Source organism: Marmota flaviventris, chromosome 10 (genome assembly GCF_047511675.1).
Source record: "Marmota flaviventris isolate mMarFla1 chromosome 10, mMarFla1.hap1, whole genome shotgun sequence".
Taxonomy (NCBI): domain Eukaryota; kingdom Metazoa; phylum Chordata; class Mammalia; order Rodentia; family Sciuridae; genus Marmota; species Marmota flaviventris.
The window spans coordinates 33,706,264-33,720,419 of NC_092507.1; the positions used below are offsets into that span (position 1 = coordinate 33,706,264).

Genomic DNA, 14,156 nt, shown 5'->3' on the forward strand with positions numbered 1-14,156 from the left:
ATGATTGCAAATGAGGTCTCTTTTTGTTTTATACCTGGGGGTTGTTTCCTCTTGGTGCATTAAATTATTCATTCTAAGTCTTGTTGATTTTGTTTTTTTGTTTGTTTGTTTTGTTTTGTTTTGTTTGTTTTAGGCAAGTAAACTGGCTGGTAATAAGTTACATTGGAGCCCACAGTAATGCCCCTGGCTCTGGGGCTGGTTGGGTCTTCCTCCAGCAGTACTCAGACACCCAGTTGTAAGGGTAGAAAAGGGAAGTTAGAGTGATGCCAAGGTCAGTGTTTCCCAGTATGGGCAATAGAAGGACAAGGGACAGGGTACTAAGGGACCTCACAAAACTGGTTGAAGTGATTTACTTTGGGGTCTAGACCAAGAAAGGCTGTGGGAATCAGAGGTCTCCCTGTGTTTGGGTGAAAGGGAAAGGTTAAAGAGAAGAGGTTGGGGGCTGGGGATATAGTTCAATTGGTAAAGTGCTTGCCTTGCATGTGCAAGGCCCTGGGTTCAATCCCCAGCACCACAAAAAAAAGGGGGGGGGAGAGGTTGGGTTGGGGATGTGGTTCAGTGGTCGAGCACTTGCCTAGTATGTGTGAGCTCCTGGGTTCCATCCCAGCACTGCCAAAAAAAAAAAAAAAGCAGGTGGGTGGTTGTGGCCTTGAAATAGACACAGGTGTCAGGCTCAGAGGTGATGCCTTGCTGTTACGGGACCACGTGACCGTGGTCCATGAGGGAAGAATGAACTCTTGTTAATGAGGCTGAAGTCACCCAACTCTAGTCCGTGGCAGAACTGGGGTTTACGCACTGTTCTGCTGTTCTATGCCAGCTCACGCTCTGTCTTTATTTTTCAGGTTCACTTTAGCACAGGTGACTGAGGGAGCCAGGAGAGACAGCAGAAGGGAAAGGAGGCAAGCTCAGCAGAGCAGATAGGAGGGAGAGGGCAGGCTCCAGAGGGCCCCTCAGCTGCTGCCTCAGGCAGGCGGGACAGCTGGACCACAGCTCTTCCTATTGGCCCAAGGACCCCCTCAGGCCAGAGCATTGTTCTCTGAGAGTGTCCTGTACCCCGTGCCCTGCCCCACAGCTCACTTCCTGTCCTTCATTACACACCCAGGCCCCACCACATGCTCACCCTTCCCCCTCACTTACCATGTTTCTGTCACACATCTCACGTCCCTGCCACATGCCAAGGCCTTCCTAAATCAGCTGGTTTATACCGCAGGCCCCAAGTTGCCCATCTACACCTCACCCCCATCTCATTTCTCATTTATCTACACACTTAGGTCCCTGCCACTCACCCAGACCCATCATTACCTGTACACCCAGCTCATGACCCCTTGCACTGTGTCCACAGAGTGCATCGGATGGCTTCTGGAAATCGGTGGCCACTCGAGTGCCCAAGGAGCCGCCTGAGATTCGCATCCTCAACCCGTATTTCATCCAAGAGGCCGCCTTCACCCTTATCGGACTGCCCTTCAACAACGGCCTGATGGGCAGGGGGGTGAGGCTCCTGGGCCCCTGGGAGAAGGAGGGAGAATTGGGCCAGAGGATCCTTGGGAAGAAAGGAGTGGATGATAGGGTGGGTGGCAGTCGCCCTGGGAGGTAGTCTTCAGGGAAGAGGGCTCTTCTTGGCAGTGGAGCATAGGTAGCTCCATAGAGCCTATCTGTGGTCTCAGCCCCAAGGTTGAGCTCCATATGCCTCCTCTCCCATTCTCCAGAACATCCCAACCCTTGGCAGTGTGGCAGTGACCATGGCGCTACATGGCTGTGATGAGGTGGCAGTTGCAGGCTTTGGCTACGACATGAGCACACCCAACGCGCCCCTGCACTACTATGAGACCGTGCGCATGGCAGCCATCAAAGAGGTTCGGGGCTGGGTGCGGGGTAGAGCCAAGGGAGGGGGGCTTTCAGCACAGAGGACAGACTCTGATGCATGTAAATGAGTGGTAAAGTGACAAGCCAGCTGCCCAGAGCTGCCCAGGAAAGCCCTGCCTTCCCTCAGCTAAGCAGAAGCACGGGAGGTCCACTTCATGTAGGCCTCTGACCACCAACATCCTACTTGCTCCTCTCCCCTGAACCCAACCCCTTCCTCAGGCTTTTCCTTGAACTCTTTCTCTCTATGGGGCCCTCCCTCCCCTTGTCTTCTACCTTGCCCTTCCTTGCTGCACCCCCACCCATAGTACATTAGTTGGCACCAGGTCAAATGGGCCTTCTCTGTGATCCCTGTCTTTTCCCAGAGGGCTCATTTGCCCCTTGTACAACCCACAAATAAACATTGCCCCTCAGTCTCAGGAAGAGCACCTGTACCTCTTTCACCCTTCCCTGTGACCAAGCATGGACACCCTTTAACACCCAGAATTTCTCCGGGAAATCCACATGTACAGGTAGGTTCCAGCTCTCCTAGACTCTTGGCCTCTCCTGGCATCACAGCGAGGATCCCATGTGGAAAATCTGAACTCTTTCTCCACCTTAGCTTCTACAACCCGCCTTCCACTGACCCCAGCCTGAACCTGGAAATCTCAGGCCAGTGCCCTGAGCAGCTTCTCTGCCCTTACATCTGGTTGATGGAGGGTGGTTGGAAGAAATCTCTTATCTGTGCAGATTCATATCTCCATGACTCTGCCAACTCTATTTCCTGCCCATCAGTGTCTTTATCTGCCCCTCTCCAGCTCCACCACACTGTGCTGGCGCTCCACTCCACAGGTTCCTACAACCCTCCCTCCAGGGAGAAAGCCAGAGCTCCCACTGGAGCATCCCCGTTGCACTCCTCACTCCCATTCAGCCCTTTGCCCCCACCTAACACACGTCTCCTGAAGGTGACCTGTGTCAAACCGCCAAATCATGATCTCTCAGGAACACTTCCCCCATCCCAGCAATACTAAATATTGAACCAACCCAGGGGCACTCTGCCACTGAGCTACACTCCGACACTTGTTATTTTATTTTGAGAAAGAGTCTCACTAAGTTGCATTGACTGGCTTGAACTTGACAATCCTCCTGCCTCAGCCTTCCACATAGCTGGGATTACAGGCATGTACTACCACAACCAGCACAAAAACACTTATGATGATGATAATGTGTTGACCACTCCTTCCTGCTTAGGCTTCTGAGTCAGTAATTTCTAGTGTTCTTCCTATTTCACTTAACTCTTCTCTCATTCTCTTTCTCACGTCATAGGTTTGGTCTACCCAGCAAGAATCAACTTTAGCTAAGGCTCCATCTCAGACAATCTTCTCACTGTACATGTTGTCCAGATTTACATCCCCATCCATGGCTTCAATTACCATCTGTTTTGTATTAGGTTTCTGGTTCTGTCTTGTCTGTTCAGGCTGCTATTCCAGAATACTATAGTCTATGTAGCTTTTAGAAAGCAGAAATTTATTTCTTATAGTCCTGGAGGCTGGAGGTTCAAGATCTGGGTGCTAGCAGATTCGGTGTCTGGTGAAGACCCACTTCCTGACACAGATGACTGTCATCTCACTGTGCTCATGCATGGTGGAGAGTGTAGGAGTCCCCCTGAGTCTCTTATAAGGATACTATTCCTGTGGGAAGTGGCCTCTGGAAGTACAGTTAGGAGAGGATACTAGCTGCAGTGAGAACAGCACCAAAGGTAGTGAGGTAGTGAATGGCGGGTAGAGACTGCAGGAGTTGCACATGGTAAGTGCTGTCAGGATGTAAAAGAGACTGGGTGGGGAGAGGCTGAGCAGTAGCTGCAGGGTGAAGCAGTTCCTGTTGGAGTCCTGTACACAGCAAAGAATCTGGGCTGGAAAAAGACTGTGAGCAGTAAGAACAACTGCTCGCTCAGATATAAGGAGGGCAGTAGTGATTGCCCAGAGAGAGGAGAGCAAGGAAGAAGCACAGGTAGTTAGAATAGCCACCTGGATACCAGTAGCTCGGTAAGAGGAGCCAAAGACAAAGGTAGAAGGCTGGAGGCATAGCTCAGTGATAGAGTGCTTGCCTGGTACACACGAGGCTCTGGATCTCCAGCACCACAAAAAAATAAAATATTCCTCAGAATTTTTTTTTTAAGGTAGGAAAAGGAGCTAGCTGCAGGAGACCCTGCTGAGAAGGTGGGTTGTGCAGTAGTTGAGCGTCTGTGTCCAGAATCCTTCCACAGCAGTGCAGAGCTCCAGGGGCCTCCTAACTTCTCTACAAAGAAGAGGGAGTTAGCAAAAGAGCACCAGAGAGAAGGGCATCACCTGGTCTGAGAGCTACATCCAGGGCAGACTTTTGTGTTCACTTTTTCATTATAAAAAGAAATCGTCTAGAGAATGAAATTAATCAAATCATATGCATGTATAAATATGACATAATGAATCCCACCATTATGTATAGTTATAATCCATGGATAAAAATAAAATATTGGCAATAACTACTATATAAAAAAAGAGAAAAGTGTCAAACATAAGCATAGAGAATAATATACTTAGCTCCCATGTACCAGTTACCCACGCATGGCCATTGTTTCGTCTGTCCTTCCTTTCGTGCTCCCAACCCCAGTGATGACTTGGACAGGTCTCAGCAGATCTTTCTGGCCATAAATACTTCATTGGGTTACTCTGAAAGATAAAGAGTATTTTTTTAATTATTATTATCATGCCTAAAATAGTTGACAATAATTTCTTAGTGTCATTAAATATTCGGTCTTCTGCTGACCTGTTACCCCTCAGTGACTCCTAGTGGGTGCTGTTGAAACTGACCCATCAATTGGTTATTTCTCCCCAGGAGAGGGAGGTGGAATAAGTAGTTTTGTAAGTTTCTACATGTGCTTCAATCCTGACCCTGCCATTCTTCTGAACCTGTTTTCTTGCCTATAAAATTTAAATTCCATTCAACCAATGTGTTTATTGAGCACTTATTCTGTGCCTAGCACTCCCTGCCCTCAAGTAGAAAGAAGTTCAGAGCCAAGGAATATAGGGAATTCTGCTGATAACTGCCCGAGTTTCAGATTTAGAAGGTTGGAGATGGTTGACTGGACCAAATAAGGGCTGACAGAGCCCTAAATTCTTGGCACCAGTAAATACTATCTGTGAGTATAGGTGTGGTGAAGCTCAGCGTTGACAAAAGCTACAGTTGGGTAAAAGCCAGGATTGACATTCATTCCTTCATTTATTCAAACAGTTTTTTCATTCTTAGAGGGACTTGGTCATTCAAACTTCCTAGTAAGAGTCCTGGGGATGGGGAAGAGTCCTATCCAGGAAACCCTGAAAGGTTGCATCTTCCTTGTAATTTCACATTAACAACAACAAAAAAAAAAAAATACAAAAAAAAAAAAAGCCTCTTCTAGTGAGACGCCATAGTGCACACCTAGCGACTTAGAAAGCTGAGGCAGGGGGATCACAAATTCAAGACCAACCTCAGCGCCTTAGCAAGGCCCTAAGCAACTTAGTGAGACCGTGTCTCAAAGTAAAAAATAAAAGGGCTGGGGATGTGGCTTAGTGGTAAAGCACCTGTGGGTTCAATCCCCAGTACTAAAAACAATGTCTGGGGGATGTGGCTCAATGGTGATGTTCCTAGGTTCAGTCCCTCATATTGCAAAAATATAATTAGATAGACAGAGCTATATATAAAAAAAATTATTAATACTAGTCAATTGTCTTTATCACAAAAAAAAGTATGAGGGGCTAGAGTTGTGGCTTAGTGGTAGAGCGCTTGCCTAGCATTTGTGAGGCACTGGGTTCAATCCTCAGCACCACATAAAAATAAATAAATAAAGGTATTGTGTCTGCCTACAACTTTAAAAATATTTTTTTAAAGTATGAGGTGATAGGTATATTAATTAGCTTGATTTAATCATTGTACAGTGTATATGTATAGCAGAACATCATATTATACCCCATAAATAAATATAAATATATATGTAATTATTATTTGTCAATTAAATTTTTTGTTTTTTAAAGTTAGGCTCTGCTCCTCAGGCTCTCTGGCTCCTGTGATCAGGGAGGCAGGATTTCATCAGCATCCCCAGGCCTGGAGAGTGAATTCCATCAGGCCAGAGTGACTCCACCCCCTTGCTCTTGGACTTCAGTGACTCACCTGCCTGCCCTCAGGGTGTATAGAACCTAGGTGCTTCCAGACTAGCTAGGTGGGATGGAGTCTGAGGAAACAGGTCCTTCCTTCAGAACTGAGGAGGAGACTGGGAAGCTAACACCACCCAGACTTGGGAGAAGTCAAGGGCAGGTTCTGAAGGAATGAAGAAGGTGGGATGCAAAGGTTGTTTTCTCTGAGTCTTGGGAAGAGGGATGAGTTAAGGCACACTGCAGCAGAGTCGTCTCTGCCTTAGATTTCTAGTCACAGAGCTTCAGAGGTTAGGGACCGTAGAGAGCAGCCCCTTGAGCAGCCTATTTCATCACTTCTCCATCTCTTTTCTTCTAGTCTTGGACTCACAACATCCAGAGGGAGAAGGAGTTCCTGAAGAAATTGGTGAAAGCACATGTCATCACTGACCTAAGCAGTGGCATCTGAGTGGGCCCAGCACTTGGCCACGTAGGCCTAGGTGCTATCAGAGCAAGTAGCAGCCACCTGTGCAGGAGTCCTCAGACCCAGAGAAGGACAGTGCCAAGAGGCCCCAGGGGCAGTGAGGCCTTGGTGGGGTAGCCAGAGCTGTGCCTGTTCGGAAGCCAGCCTCAGAGACCAGCACTCAGCCTCTCTCAGCCTGGGTCCATGAAGCCAGAGGGCCAGGAGGCCACTAGCTATGCCCAGCAGGCCCAGCATGCAGGAGGTGGGACATTAGGCAGCACGGCTGCTGCCAGAATTGTTTCTCCAATCAGTGTTTGGTGTATTATCATTTTGTGAATTTGGGCAGGGGGGAGGGGGGGATAATTTATTTTTAAATAAGGTTGGAGATTGTTTGGTCCACTTGCTGTGCAGGAAGAGGCCCACTAGAGGGCCCATCAAGCAGTGGTACCAGTTAGCTCCCTGGAGGGTAGGAATGCGGTGACCAGTCTGTGCTGCACTCCAGGACCATAGGGAGGTGGGCAGCATCTCATGCCAGTCCCCCCCCCCCCCAGCTCACCACACTGTTTGGCCTTTCTTGGGGAGAAGATGGGGTATTCCCACTCACCAGCCCCCAGCTGTCCTGCAGGGAAACCCTGGAGCCATCCCTTCGGAGCCAACAGGACAGCCCTGGGCTAAAGCCGAGAGAACTCGAAAGCTCAGGAGGCCCAGCCCAGCTTAATGGGAATGGCTGTCCTCCCCAGCCACACCTGATCCATGGGACACCACCCCGGCCTGCACTGACCCACTTGGCAGGTGTTCTGGGTTTCCACAATGAGACTGCTAAGTCCTTGGGTTCTGCCTTTAGCCTGGACCAGAGGGAAGTGAGGCCCAAGGACTTTACCTAGGCCGCGACACCCATCCTAGGCAGCCCTCATGGAAGCAATAAAGATCTTCCCTGAACTTGGCCTCCTTTTTTGCTTTTTCCAACTTTCCTGGAAGAAACAGGAACCCAAGGCTCCAGCCACTCTGCTAAATCCAAGGGCCTTCTCTCCAGCCCACAGAGTATCAGATCCCTTCACTTCTCATGTCCTGTGCAGGACCTAGGTGGCTATCTAGGAACCTCTGGGGTCTTACCATATGAAAGAAAGACCAGTGGTAGCCCCTGGCCTGGAGAGGCCCACAGACCATCGCTTGACACCCTGGCTTGGCTCTTTCTTGGCTCTGGAAAGAATATGTCTTGACCCCAAAGTTAGCACACAGGCATGATCTCCATCCAGCCCCCCTTCTCACACAGAACAGGGGATACACAGTCCAGTTCTAAACATCCCTTGGGGAACTTCAGAAAGAATACCCTCCCCACCTCGAATATAGAGCCCTCGAATTGGATCCATCTCTCCCCAGCAGGCCTGGGAAGGACAAACATACCCACCCTTGAGGCCATGTGGAAGGAGCTTCCTGTACCTCTCCTGCCTACTCCAAGAGTCCAGGGAGCCCCAGGCCCTCCCACTGTGACCCCCTGAGGACAAAGTCTTGGCCACCCCAAGGAATATGACTTCCCACATGCCCTCCTTACTGCAGAAGTCTGTTCCCAGACATAGCCCTCCTCAACTGAGGGGAAGCGAGGCCCTGACTGAGGGACAGTCAAACCCAGAAATGCCCTTCATACTCTGCTGAAAACAGGGCCTCTGTGATGCCCAACTCCAATGCACAGTTCCAGCTTGGATGGCACCCACTCAAGAGTTGTACAGGGACTAAGCTGCTTGCCCCAAAGTAGTGGTCCTGGCTGAAAAAGTCCCAGAAAAGCTACCCCTGGCCAACAAGTTATGGGAGGCAAAAGATCAAACTGCTCACCACTTGGCCTCCTTTCTACAGCTTCATGGGAATGGCTGTCCTCCCCAGCCACTTCCAACAGCTCCCAGCAGCAGACTTTCTCAGCAGTCTGTTGTCCCCAGCATCACACAAGACTCCCTCACAAAAGCTGTGGTTCTGAGCCCTGGATGTGCATCGAATCACCTGTGCAGATCTGGAAAACTGCACCTGCCCACCCTGAGACCTGGTGACTGATTCAGATCAGGGTGGGGCCCGGATGTGGTAGTTCTTAAAGATCCCCAGTGATTCTGATGCATAACTGGATGCAGCTGGTTCATACACGTTCCCTGAGCACTCATTCGCACCCACAGCTTCCAGTTGTATGTCAGTTGGTCAACAATTTTCATATTGTCCTTGCCAACCAAGCTCCCCTCGCTTTGCTCTAGGCAACAAATTCTGCTGCTTTCTGAACATTTACACTAGGAAACGTCCACAGGGCTTTCCAACTCAACATGTTCAACACTGAACTCATGAGCTCCTGCCCCTAACCAGCCCATCTCCCAGGGAGCCTCATTTCCCACAGTGTATGCTCTCCACTAAGTCACCCAGACCAAAGCTAAAGGCACACCTCTGTCCTTCCTAACTGGTCACCCCATCCAATCAAGTACCAACTGAATTTTCATGGGGGTGTGTGGAGGATTGTGACCAGGCAGCCCTAGACTCCCTGCTCAGGCCTCATCCTCTCTGCCCAGCAGTCTCCTGACTATCTCACCTCTCCTCCATCTTCCCTGTCTCCAAACTATCTACCACACTACAACTCTAGAGACATGCATCAAAATGCATCTCTGACCACACCATTCCACTCAGAACCCTTTGATGGTCTCCAGCGTCTTGGGGCTAAAAGGCCAGATTCCCTAGTATTACCTTTCCAGCCATGTTACTTAATGGAATCCCCAGCCCACCTGCCGAACTGCCATAATTAGGCATCTGAAATGCCACCCCCCAGCTCCTACTTCAAGCTCCAGCCCACATGTTCCTCTTCTGTGACCTTCCCCTTAAGCCCTCCTTCCCACTTCCACTGTCTCTGATAAGTGACTTCGATGTTACACGAGCTGCTCCCCTAAGCCCCAGGTAACTCAGGTGAGTGGTGGGTGTAGTCGACTCAGACCTTGGAAGTTCAGCGCGAGCCTTGTCATCTGAGGCTGTCGACCCGTCCATTAAGAGAGAAACTATCTGAGGGTCCCAGGCGCGGCAGGACAACCTGCCGGGACCCCCACGTCTACAAACTCAAAGGCCGAGGCCAAGGCAGGGACCAGCCTGTCCCTCCCTCCCCGCCCTTGCTCGCTCTCTCCCGCCCTCGGCCAGTCCTCCCAGCTCCCTACTTCGCGAGTCTACAAACTCCGAACTCGCAGTTTCCGCGCCTCCCCGGTGCCCGCGTTCTCTATTCTGCATCCGAGGGTCCTCTCCCAGCGTCTACTCCCCATCTCGGGGGACCCAGGGGAGCCAGTGGGGACCGGATCCGGCGGGTGGAGCGGCCAGGTGAGCCCTGAAAGGTGGGGCGGGGCGGGGGCGCTCTGGGCCCCACCCCGGGATCCGGTGACGCTGGGGCTGGAATTTGACACCGGACGGCGGCGGGCAGGAGGCTGCTGAGGGATGGAGTTGGGCTCGGCCCCCAGACACGGCCCGCGGGCTCCGCCAGCAGCAAGTCCCTCGGGTCCCAGCCCTGGCTGTGACTGGGGTTGGGAACCCGGCACCCGAGGTAAGCCAAACCGCTTGCCGGTACCCTGGTCCCAGTCCTGGATGGACGCTCCAGGGGCTGGGGGCAGAGGCAAGACAGCCTTCACTTTTCTGGCATCCTCCCTCTCCTGGGCCCTCAGAGCAGCCCTCTGCTTCTCCCAGCCCCTCCAGTCCCTCTTGTCCCTTGTTAGACTGCGCTAGTCCTGCTGTAATGTGAGGCTCCCGCTGCCGCTACAGGGCACAGACTGGCTGCCAAGGCCGCACTTTTGGCTAAAAGAAGTGCTGCCAGGTGCACAGCTCTGGGTATGAGCCATTTGATCTTCGGGGGCAAGTCCAGCACTGGACCCAAGAAAGGTGCCTAGAAGAAAACGGTGCAGGACCCCCACCCATGGTGAGTAGTGGGATGATGGAAGCGGGTGGCAAGGGCTCAGGATCAAGTGACCCAGGAGAGAGAGAGGGGACTTGAGCTGCCATCAAGCAGGGGTCCTGCTCCTGAGCTCCCCCTAGTGCAGAGGCCCCTAAGCTTGTTGCTCCATGGTGATAACAGTCAGTGGCCTGGTCTTGAGGACTCTGAATTCAGTTAGCCAATAAGCCAACGCCTGGCCCTGTAGGAAGGCCTGAGGAGATCTGTTCCACAGATGTGTAGGCATTCTGAGTCCTAGGGAGAGGTAAGTGACAGCCCGATCCAAAAGGAGGCTGGCTAATGAGGGCCCATGAAAGTTCTGGGTTCCCAGAGAGGCATTTGAGACTTGCTAGTCAGTGGGGGCTTAGGAAGGCTCCTGGGACCAGGAAGGATGATGGCTCACGGGGGAAACTTCTAGGAGCAAGGCCAGGCTACCAGATCCACAAGAGGAGACAGATGTGGGCAAGCTCTCAGGGTGGCTCAGGTCTGAGATCAGGCTGCTATGAAGGCCAGCCTAGCCTGGTCCTCCTAGGAGTGACTCAGACCTAAGTGCAGAAAGAATATATAAAAGCCTACCTCCCCTTCAAGTCTGCAGACTTGGCAGACTCTGCCCCCTGGTGGCCATAGGAAGCCATGGCCCAAGCCCTGTGTTTTCAGAGGGCCCATCAGCCTCCACCTTCTGCTGGTAAGGGACGTCTGTGGACAGAAAAGAAAACGCATGTCTCTGGGTCCAGAACACATATTACAGAGGAACAAGGTGCAGTGGTGCTGGTCCTGGTGGGCAGCACAGGCCTCACTGGGCCTCACTGTCATCATATAACTCTTGAGTGACCAGCAGCCACTCTAATTCTTCTCCAGGTCTCAGATTCCTCCCCTGTGGCATGGGTGAAAGCTGTCTGTGGGACCAGGGATGGCCAGCTACTGCTATCTTCTCCAGTCAGTCTTGGCAGCTCCAGCCCCACAACACAGAACAGGAAAGTTGGGAAAACAGGACCCCTCTCCCCGCGGTTGTCTGGGTCTACCCTTATGACCTTAGGTAATCTCTGAGTTTCTCTGAGCCTTGTTTGCTCATCTGGAAAAGGGGAATTAAATCATTTATTTACCTCATGGAGTTGTGAAAGAGGAAATAGTTGCAAAGCATCTAACACATAGTAAGGTTCTCAATGAAGCTACTTTTCCTGGATTGAGTCCAGCTACCCAAGTCCCCTGTAGCTTGGAGAAACTCAGGTGGAAGGATGACCTCCTTAAAAGATAACTCATCTCTCAATATGCAAGCTGCCTCACAAAAAGGGTGGGGGAACAGGTCATCAAAGGCTGATGGGAGCTCCTGGTGTTGATAGAGATGGAACTTGGACTTGGAGGCCCTACTGCACTGCCCCACTGCTCCCGGCCTAAGTGGCAGGTGAGTGACCCACAGGCACTCTCAGCTGGTTCTGAGGAAGGGTGGCTTGACTGGGGAGGAAGAGCAGGGTTTGGCGTGGGCTGAGACCAGATTTAGAAGGGAAAATGGTCAGGCAGGGAGGAACCAGGCATGTGAGTTAAGGAACAGGACTTCTCTGGATGCTCAATGCACTCAGGCGATTCCTCCCATGAGCTCCCAAAAGCTTGGAACCCATTAGGTCTTGAACCTAAGCCCTTCCAGACTTCCCGCCAACAACTATGAACCCAACCCCCTCTCCGATCTCAGCCCAAGGCAGCCCCTCCTTGGGCTCGCCCCACCACAGCCCACCAGGGCGCCCTCTTCCTTCCTGAGGCTCCATTTCCACCTCTGCGCAGCCCGCCCTGTGGCGGACCTTGACCGCTCTGGTCCTGCTGAGTAGCGTCACGGAGGCCTCCCTGGACCCCAAGCCCCCCAGTTCGACCACCCGCGAAGACCCCGCGCCAGTCCTGGCGCCGCCCACCCGCCACCTCCCGGGTAGGTGAGAGCGTGAAGGGGCGGGGCAGGGGCGAGGCTGGCCCGGGAGTGTGTGACTTTATCTCCTTCCAGGGCAACTCACGGCCCGTTTGTGCAGCGGAAGAGCCCGGCGGACACAGCCACAGCCTCCCCAACCGGTACCCCCGCCGCCCGCGCCCCCACCCCCACCCGTGTCCCCGCCTGCTGCGCCCCGCGGTGTCCGCGCGGCGCGTGCTGGGATCCGGGGCAGCCGCACGGGGGCCACGGGCACGCGGAGCTGCCGCCTGCGTTCGCAGCTGGTGCCGGTTCATGCTCTCGGTCTGGGCCACAGATCTGATGAACTGGTGCGTTTCCGTTTCTGCAGCGGCTCCTGTCGCCGCGCTCGCACCCCGCATGACCTTAGCCTGGCCAGCCTGCTAGACACTGGGGCCCTGAAGCCGCCCCCCGGCTCCCGGCCAGTCAGCCAGCCCTGCTGTCGGCCTACTCGCTATGAGGCAGTCTCGTTCATGGACGTCAACAGCACCTGGAGGACCGTGGACCACCTCTCAGCCACTGCCTGTGGCTGCCTAGGCTGAGGGATCTCTCCAAGGCTTTGCACATCCTTACTCGCGCATCTTGATGCCTCGGACCTCCCCGCCGGGCCCCATTAGCCAGGGCCTCAGCCAGAGATGGAGACCTCAGAGCTGAGTTGCCAAGCCCCATCAGAGATAACAAACATTGGCTCTGGAGAAATGGAGGGACTATTCACCAGCAGCCTCAAGGGGTTTATATGGACACCAGAGACTTCAGCCATGGAGACATTAGGAACCACTTCTCACACACTGGCACTGGCCAGGCAGAAGTCCTGGGACCTCCTCCTCTAGAGACTCCAGAAATGGCCCAGGTGGGGCAGAATTTGGAGGAGTCACATTGCAGTTGCATGACTGAATGCACCTGTGTTGGAGTTGGCCTTGAACTCACTCCTGGGCACTGAACCCCTATTTATTATTTCTAACTTATTTATTTACTCTGGTAATTTGTCAGATCCTTTCCTGGGAAATGGGGGGATTAGTAGAAGAGGTAAGATGGAGGTGTGTCCTGACCTTCCCACTCACACTTCACTCAGCAATCACAGGCTTGGCCAACTGCTTGCCCCCACCCAGCAGCTCTGAGGTAGAAGACATGGAGCCCTGGGCAGAGTGGGTGGCCAAGGTGCATTCACAGGCCAGCTCATACCCCCTCCAGTCTCTAGCATTTGGAACCTGGGTTACCTGTAGGAAAAGAAACTACAGAGCCTTTTAAGGAGAAAGCCCCGTCCCATACTGATGGTCCTCTTGAGGTCCTAGCTTAGTGGGTAAAGACAGAAAACCATACATTGCCCTGGCCCACTGTCACTAATCAGTATCTACCATCCAGGAAACGATCTTGAAGGTACCCTGACAGGTGCATAATCTACCTCTCCTTGCAGAAGGTCCAGTCTGGGGAGCTCACTGCCTTCATTCCATGAAACAGTCCAAGGCAAGAAAATATATGAAAAAAAAAAAAAGTCGAAGGTGGGAAGAGGGTGCACTGGGGTGCTGGTTTGGGAGAATGAAGCACAGAACTTCACAAATATGAATGTAGGAAAGACCTGAGGAGCCTCAGAGGGACCTGCATTTTGTTTGTTGAATGAGGGGTATTCATTTATTCAGCCAACAAATATTTACTAAGCACCAGTTATATGTCAGCTTCTGAGTAGACACTAAGGATAGACAGACAATAAATACTCAATAACATACATACTTATTTAAATTCAATTTGGCAACTGATATAAAAAAGAACAGGAAACTAAGAGGTATACACTTTTATCTGGAAGGAACATTAGTGCTGTCCCTGGCCTCTCACATTGTCCTTAAATCATCTCCAAAA

The 14,156-nt window shown here is 52.0% G+C and overlaps 2 protein-coding genes and 1 long non-coding RNA gene across 6 annotated transcripts in view; 2 read left to right on the forward strand and 1 right to left on the reverse strand.

The window, feature by feature from the left end:
• Positions 1 to 7,386, forward strand: part of St3gal3 (ST3 beta-galactoside alpha-2,3-sialyltransferase 3) — a 193,473-nt gene extending 186,087 nt beyond the window's left edge. For both annotated transcript variants that reach the window (XM_027937363.3, XM_027937365.3), the window contains 3 exons: positions 1,343 to 1,489; positions 1,707 to 1,853; positions 6,364 to 7,386. In XM_027937363.3, the coding sequence (XP_027793164.1) occupies positions 1,343 to 1,489; positions 1,707 to 1,853; positions 6,364 to 6,453 (384 nt within the window). In that variant the 3' untranslated portion in view covers positions 6,454 to 7,386. The remainder of the gene's footprint in view (positions 1 to 1,342; positions 1,490 to 1,706; positions 1,854 to 6,363) is intronic.
• The window catches only part of LOC114094279 (uncharacterized), a 46,238-nt gene extending 37,767 nt beyond the window's left edge, over positions 1 to 8,471 (reverse strand). Inside the window, exons 1-2 of one of the 3 annotated variants that reach the window (XR_003583002.2) lie at positions 8,278 to 8,471; positions 4,441 to 4,547 (exon numbers count right to left, since the gene is read on the reverse strand). This is a non-coding gene — a long non-coding RNA (uncharacterized lncRNA). Of the gene's footprint in view, positions 1 to 4,429; positions 4,548 to 8,277 lie in introns of all 3 variants that reach the window. The other 2 variants (XR_003583001.2, XR_003583000.2) reach the window with 2 other exon arrangements.
• Positions 8,472 to 10,318: 1,847 nt separating this feature from the next.
• On the forward strand, positions 10,319 to 13,280 carry Artn (artemin). The gene is made up of 4 exons (XM_027937551.2): positions 10,319 to 10,363; positions 11,234 to 11,777; positions 12,152 to 12,290; positions 12,363 to 13,280. Exons 2-4 carry the CDS (start codon positions 11,718 to 11,720, stop codon positions 12,842 to 12,844), a joined length of 681 nt encoding a protein of 226 aa, XP_027793352.1. The 5' UTR covers positions 10,319 to 10,363; positions 11,234 to 11,717; the 3' UTR covers positions 12,845 to 13,280.
• The last annotated feature ends 876 nt before the right edge of the window (positions 13,281 to 14,156 follow it).

Bases quoted from the DNA above. Each gene is read 5' to 3' on its own strand.
- Artn (XM_027937551.2), top strand. From the start codon at position 11,718: ATGGAACTTGGACTTGGAGGCCCTACTGCACTGCCCCACTGCTCCCGG. The intron at 11,778-12,151 runs GTGAGTGACCCA...ACCTCTGCGCAG, and splicing joins GCTCCCGGCCTAAGTGGCAG to CCCGCCCTGTGGCGGACCTT. The intron at 12,291-12,362 runs GTAGGTGAGAGC...ATCTCCTTCCAG, and splicing joins GCCCACCCGCCACCTCCCGG to GGCAACTCACGGCCCGTTTG.